Genomic DNA, 7866 nt, shown 5'->3' with positions numbered 1-7866 from the left:
AACCAATAATATAAAACTCGTCTTTACTTCTTCTGGATTGGTACAGAGCAAGTCAATGTCTCAAATGGTGAAAAACTAATTATCGCGGTTGAGATCATACAAGTTAACAATACAATGGGAAGTCTATTTGCACTCTTGTCCTTGTCATCATCAACATCGGCTACAAGATGGCGAATCTGAAGAGCAATACCATTTCACCTTCTCTATATGTTCCACTGTAACTTCCCATCTATGACGTAAACTATGAGAACCCAAAAATATGTTATTCTCTAGTATTTTACCCAAATCAAGATTAAAAATCTCATCACGCAGTAAAATCCTAGTTTTATAAATAATAAAGGTACATAACCACTGATTTTTGTAGGTGTCGTGTGGAACTACCAATGTCGTGTGGAACTACCAATAATAAAGGTACATAACCACTGATTGTTTGTGCTATTTATTCAAGAAAAAAAAAAGTTACCCTTCTAATTCATTTTAGATTTTAAAAGTTATTTACTTAAAATATATAAGACCCCTAAATTAACATCATGTATTCATCAACTGTTATTATATATTGATTATATCATTCATTCATATGTTATTCATACATAGCATCAACTAATAAGTCTAATATCATGCCATGCCGGCGTAGTAAACTATCATAGTGACCATTTCTGACGTGCATAATGATACTCTCTCGATATCTTATATTATTCAGGGAAATTCATGTTATCTTTCTACGAAAAGAGAATTTATTTGCTGGTTATTTTTTTTTCTCCATTTGATCAACTTGCAACTAAAACTTTGAAAAAAAAATGAAATATATCGCTGTAGTAGACCAAGTTTAACGATAAATTTTTTTCTTTTTTTTTGTTATGATAAAGTACTAAATAATAAATTGGATTAAAATAAATCGAACAAGTTATATTTTAAAACAGAATTATATTTTTATTTTTTTACGAAAAATCAAACTGAAACTTTGAAAACTAATTTTGTATATTTTAAAATCCAAAAATTTGAGCCAAAACCAACACAATACCTAATTTATGTATTAGATTAATTTAAAATTTGAACTTCTTCTTTTCGAAACTGAAAAACTCAAAAAGAAAATTCAGATCAAACATTGACCATTAGCTCCTAATAAAATGTTTCGTGCAAAGAATTATCTTACTTTAGGAACTGAATAAGTCATTCTGTTACAAGAGTCCACGAATAAACTATGTCAATTAGGGTACGGTGTATATCATAATGTGAATTAAAACTATAGTTTTAACGGTTGTGTTGTGTATATAAATTACTAGTTAAGAAAGCACAACAATCGAATTAAAACGATCCACTGACGATTAATAATGGCTCAAATAACCGCCGTGATCTTCCTCTTAGCCACACTGTTGATGGCAGCCACGACTGTTTCAGGACAGGGACCACATATCCCGCTGGCTCCTAGTCCTGCAATCAACGAGGTTATGAACTGTACTTCGGGTTTGGCTGTTTGTGCTCCAGCAATTATTCAGGGAGGAACTCCGTCGCCGGAATGCTGCACTGCCATAGAGACTGCGGTGAACACGCAGCTATCTTGTCTTTGCAAATTTATCAAAAGCCCTATGTTGTTTGTCCCTTTCAATGTTACCACCTTCAACGCTCTTTTCTCCCAAACTTGTGGACTCACCGCCGATCCAAACTTGTGTTCCAAAACTACTGGTAACGTTTTGGTTACAGTCTTTATATATTATATGCACTAGATAGCAATATGTCGGTTCATTTTTTGTATATGTTTAATGTTCATTCCTAATATGAGTTTAACCATTTTAAACATATCTCTAAAAAACATTATGCGCTAAGTATGTATATCACTTATCTGAAGTTTTGCCACTACGTTTCGTTAAGTGAATTTCAAATTTTATTTTCTTTTTTTTTTGGTTAAACTAGCTCAAGCTCCTTTGCCGCAGACGAAAGCACCAAGTCCAGGTAGGAACAATTCTTATACTATGTTTTTTTTTTTTGGTAGGAATAGGGGAACAATTCTGATTTATTACTTATTGTTTTCAGTGTTAATCGTAACGAATTACGAGGAAAGTGTTGAGCAATATTGTTTTTACTTAAATCGAACGGTTACATTGCAATATCTTTTCTAAGGTTTTAAAAGTTTTAACTAAACATGTTTGTTTTGCCATTTCTAGTACCAACCGAATCTGACAAGGATGCTGCAACTGCAAGCAAACTCGCGGGAACAGGCTTGGTCGGAATCGTCTTGATCACGATCTCTGCGATGTTTTATTAAAATCTTAATTTCTTTGGACTTGATCGTCATGATCACGCTCATAAGTCATAACCACATTATGTGAGAATTATGTTTGGACTTTGGTTTGATTCCATGGATTCGGCTGTTTGTTTTTTACATTTACAATTTTGAATGTTTTTGGCTTCAATATCGTTTTTGTCGTCAATATTGTTTCACCGATGCATGAAACAAAGAGAGAGATGCGTTTTATCAGTCACAAAATTGTAATAGTGTAGAATAAAGAACTTTTGATCACATGTGTATAATATTGTGATATTACTAAGAAGAGACCATTACTGTCGAGATATTTGAGATTGTGTTGCAATATTTATATTAGTTTTCAAGAATGACGGAGATATATGATCACATGATATTATGAAGATAATAATCTTACTTCTTAACTAGTCCTCTATACACTTCTTTCTTTTTCAGCCATATATAAATTAGTTAGAAATAATAATATATCATTTTTTCTTAATAGAGTAATTTTAATGATATAGGTTTTGAATTAGTTACAAAACACGGTTTCGTGATACCTTTCTTAGAAAACTATACAAATAATCATTTGTTTACGAGATCGTGACTAAGTTTTCGATATCTAAAATCTTTTCAGTAACTAATGTTATTTTTTTGAATAAGCGTAAATAGATAGAGATATTTCTATAAAAGTTTAATACTTTAAACTATAAAATTCTACTATGTTAATTGAGAAATACAAAATTAAAAGTAACTTTGAAAAGTGTAAAAAATTACATTGAGGGTATAAAAATTGATTACATGGATATCTTAACGAATTATTATTAAAAATTGTTAAATAACGGCTAAAACTGTTGAGGGTATAAAAGATAATTATTATTAATAATTATTAATTAAATAAAAGGGTAGCAATCGATTACATAGATATCTTAACGAATTAGAATGTGGGATATCTTAACTGATTACATGGATAATAATCGATTTAAATTAAATACACTAACCAAATATTCCAAACAAAAAAAAAAATTCCTTATTAAAATCTTATAAAATATTCCCATAAGATATCCTTTTAACAAAAAAATCTCATAAAATACATCTCAAAATATCATTTTTAGTCACAAACCATTATAAATAATTTATTTATAAAATTTATTATTAAAAAATGTTTAGCCGGGATTAGTACCTAGTATGAGGTATTTTGGCTAGTTCGTACTGGTTTGCAACTCAAAGTTATATAGTTTGCAACTTTGCATGTATGATTTCCACAAAGAGAAATTGCTTCAAGTTGCAGTTAAATATATATAAAAAAATCGTTGTTGTGACAATTGATTCCACATTTCCACTACATAAATTACGATATCGACACATTTTATATTTAATGGTGGTAATATACAAACCGAGTCTCTAGCTCATCGTGTTCACGTGAAATGATAACGCCCTTTGACCAAAATAAAAAACTCTGAAAAAAACACCAAATCTGGATTCCAAAAGTCTCCAGCTGGGCTGTCAAAGAAAGAAAAAAAATATTGGTTGAATAGGAATAACTTAGGAACAACTCTGAGTAAAGTGATCTTAATTAACCATAACCCTATTGATACTTTTACCGTTACCCTAATATTATACGTACTTTTTGAAAACCATGGTGCTTCTTTAACTGATTTACATGATTCTTCATACATTACTTTTATCTTACTATGATGTGTATGCATATTTAAATATGTATATGTCTGTAGATGTGCCATGTGTAAATGCATATGCTAATTAATCCTTGTGACCAGTCTCCATGAAGCTTTGACCAAAACCATGGTAACAATCGAACCTAAAATCCTGAACGCCAAAGTTTTGGCAATAATCTAAAAACATCCAACTGTCACCGTTCTTTTCTTCTAATGGCCATGTCGGAAGATCTTCCCCGGCCACAATGTTGTTCTTGTCTCCGACTGTTCCAACAACACCGACATTATTATTGCTCCATGATGGACCGACTAGTGGAGGTTCATCGTTGGTCCATAGAATATTGAATAAATCTTCATCGTTATGAATAATATCACCAAGTAACTCATAATCATCTTTTGAACTATTTTGATGAGTGATCGTGCTACTTTCATCGATTTCCATCTTAAGGAGCTTCTTCTTGATATGAGTATTCCAATAATTTTTTATTTCGTTGTCTGTTCTTCCTGGTAATCTTGCAGCGATCTTGGACCATCTATATACAAAATGAAATTTAAGAAATATGTTTAGTTACATTGAATATGCTTTCCTTTGAATAATAATGGTTTGAGGTTGTTGGTAGAGATGTCAGAGTCTTGTGCCTTCGAATATATAAAACACAAAGGAAACTAACAAAATAAGTTATAATATTCTATTTGGAAGCGATGAACGTTACTTTGTCTCGAAGTTAATTTCAAAATTTGAAATAGAATGCAAAAATTTTTTTATAAAGAAAACTATAGAAGACTTTAGTTCAAAGATGGAAAACTGAATTAAGACATATATCGTTTCTTATGCAAGTCATCAATAATATAATCCAAACATTATCTTATATAATAATATAATCCAAACATTATCTTATATAATAATATTTAAGATCAGTTTTCAGTTCTTCATGACAATTACATTTTCTACAGCATTTACCATTAGACAACATATATATTATAGCTTTTTTGATGTTTCACAAAGCAAGACATCAAGTTTGACTGAACCAAATTTTTTTAATAAAATACATGTGAAAGTTATTTTACCTCGGAATAACCCGATTTATATGAAAATAATAATGATGACAATCATTAAAAAAAATGATGACAATCATGTGAAATGTACACGAGTACTAGCTAAGAACAACAAACTTGCTAAATACAGGGCTAACAACATGCATATGATATACGCCATGTACTATATTGGTGAATTGAACTTTGGCAAATAGTCTCGTTGTTTGTGACAACATCGTATATGACTTAGTTAATGCATGCATATATGTATTCTAGTTTTTTTTTTTTTTTTTTTTTTTTTTTTTTTTTTTTTTTTTTTTTTNTGTGAATTTCATAAATGAAATGATTGCAAAGTTACATCAACATAGATAATTGAGGCCATCCTTTGCCAAAAAAAAAACCAAAAACAAGAGAGAGTCTGACAGCGGCGAACAATGAGTAGATCAACTAGTCATATTTTAGCCAGGTTTGCAAAAGATTTTTGAACTTCCGGCGATGTTGTTTTGCCAATATCGCATCCCTGATCTGACGGTCAAGAGTTTTGAAGAGTACCAGCGCGTCTGTGGATATATTGTTGTGGTAGCGACTGTTTCTCTCCATCCAAATTGCGTATAGAGTGGCCTGGGCCACAAGTCTCCGCAGACAACGGGGAGAGGTATGATCTCTAGTATCCAACCAAGCAGAGAAAGCTCGCCAAGTATGGAAGAGGATCGGACCGTACCCTAGACGCATGTTGATTTTCATCCAGAGCTGCTCGCTAACCTCACAATGAAGAAATATGTGATCCCTGGTTTCTAAATAAGAAGCGCATAGACAACAACTTGCATCAATTTGCATTCCCCAGCTGACAAGTCTTGCTCGTGTAGGAAGTCTGTTTAAGTGCATCAGCCAGAACATAAAAGCATGCCTCGGGACATGTCCCTTATACCATACCTGATCTGTCCATGGTTGGTGTGTCGATTTGGGCCAAATAGTTTCCCAGGTTCGTATATGTATTCTAGTTATACACTTATACATCGTATAGGGTTTTTTTTTTTAAATATGTATTCTAGTTATACATCGCTGATCCATAATACATATTAGAAATAAGTTTACTAATCAAGAAGGCTTAGTTAATGCATGTATAACTAGAATTTATGACCAATGATCAATTACATACTATAAAAGAAATTGGTTAAAAGTTAAAACTAGCTCAAACATGTTGCCGATAAGAGCATGAATGTCGATGACAAGCTGTTCCTCGGCGTCAGAGAGAAGACCTCTCTTCAAGTCAGGTCGAAGATAATTGGTCCACCGTAGACGGCAGCTCTTCCCACAGCGACGAAGACCGGCCAGCTTAGGCAAAGCCCTCCAGCAACGGTGGCCGTTGTTCAATAGAAAATTTATCAATTTCTTGTCTTCCTCCACCGTCCACGGCCCCTTCTTCACCAGAAGCTTGTCGCAACATGGCTGCCTCCCCATTAATTTATATTTATAAATATACTTATATGTGTTATGTATATCAGTTTTAGAGAGATATGAGACCTTAAATTTTTAGAAATTAGAAAGTATATACCAAATTAGAAGATTTATGTCAAAAGCCTAAGCATCTAAGCTCACCCACCTATATATAACCCCAACATTTTCTCACATCGTCCGCCACAACCTTTTTCTTTATAGGAATAATATAATTAATTTATTAATTTCGTATATACATATATAGATGTATAGAGAGAAAAAAAAATTGCAGACCGAGGATGGCAAACCTAAAGAGAGAGCACCATTTAAACTCTGAAGAACGTATTGTCACAATTCAAACCCGTTTAAACTATTCAATGGAGAGCTTAAATCCAAGTTTGCAGAGAACTATACCGAACCTACAAGCTGAACTGACAAAAGCATACATTGACGAAGAAAACCACTGGCAACAAAAGGGTCGAAACCAGTGGATGACTGCTCGAGATCAAAACACAAGCTTTTTTCATGCTTATGCTAAAACTCGATTTGCAAAAAATTGGATTTCTTCAATATCAGATGATCAAGGTCAGGTTTACCAGGGTGATAAGGAGGTTGGAGAACATGCTCAAAAAAATTTCACAAATATTTTTTCAACCACGAATCATTCTGTCTCTCCATCGGTCTTTGCTGATTTCAACCCTAAAGTCTCGGTGGAAGCAAATGAGCGGCTAACCAAAGCTTTCACTAGTGAGGAAATATATAATGCAGTGTGCTCGATAGGTGATGATCGTGTTCCAGGTCCAGACGGTCTAACAGCCAGGTTTTATAAAACTTGTTGGGACACAGTTGGTCCACAAGTTATACAAGAAGTACATAACTTCTTTGAGACTGCAGTAATGAAGCAAAGCATTAACCATACAAACATTTGTATGATACCAAAAATTGATAATCCTAAAACCCTCTCAGATTACCGGCCAATAGCTTTATGCAACGTGCTATATAAGATTATCTCAAAATGTCTTGTTCAACGATTTAAACCTCATCTGAATGACATCGTCTCAGACTCGCAGGCAGCTTTTATCTCAGGACGAATAATTCAAGACAATGTGATGATTGCAAATGAAGTTATGCACTCAGGAAACGAGTGTCACAGAACTATATGGCCGTAAAGACAGATGTTAGTAAAGCTTATGACCGAGTCGAGTGGAAATTCCTTGAAACAACCTTGCAACTTTTTGGTTTCTGCGACAAATGGATTAAGTGGATAATGGCGGTTGTGAATTTTGTAAACTACTCTGTCTTAATAAATGGAGCTCCTTATGGCCACTTTAAACTAACAATAGGTATTAGACAGGGTGATCCCCTATCACCATATCTATTCATTCTATGCTCTGATATTCTGAGTCATTTAATTTCCTCAAGTGAACAAGACGGTGATCTATGTGGAATCCGGATTGGTAATGGTGCTCCGAGTATTAC

General features: G+C 33.2%; 2 protein-coding genes across 2 annotated transcripts; one reads left to right on the top strand and one right to left on the bottom strand.

The window, feature by feature from the left end:
* Positions 1325–2461, top strand: LOC104737242 (non-specific lipid transfer protein-like 1). The gene is made up of 3 exons (XM_010457372.2): positions 1325–1683; positions 1912–1950; positions 2163–2461. Exons 1-3 carry the CDS (start codon positions 1332–1334, stop codon positions 2261–2263), a joined length of 492 nt encoding a protein of 163 aa, XP_010455674.1. The 5' UTR covers positions 1325–1331; the 3' UTR covers positions 2264–2461.
* Positions 4001–6411, bottom strand: LOC104738412 (protein ODORANT1-like). Its single transcript, XM_010458590.1, has 2 exons — positions 6149–6411; positions 4001–4448 (listed from the first exon to the last, which is right to left on the bottom strand). The coding sequence occupies exons 1-2, from the start codon at positions 6409–6411 to the stop codon at positions 4001–4003; spliced, it is 711 nt and encodes a 236-aa protein (XP_010456892.1).

The sequence above is a fragment of the Camelina sativa genome, chromosome 13 (genome assembly GCF_000633955.1).
Source record: "Camelina sativa cultivar DH55 chromosome 13, Cs, whole genome shotgun sequence".
NCBI classification, from domain to species: domain Eukaryota; kingdom Viridiplantae; phylum Streptophyta; class Magnoliopsida; order Brassicales; family Brassicaceae; genus Camelina; species Camelina sativa.
This window is presented reverse-complemented; position numbering and strand designations above follow the sequence as displayed.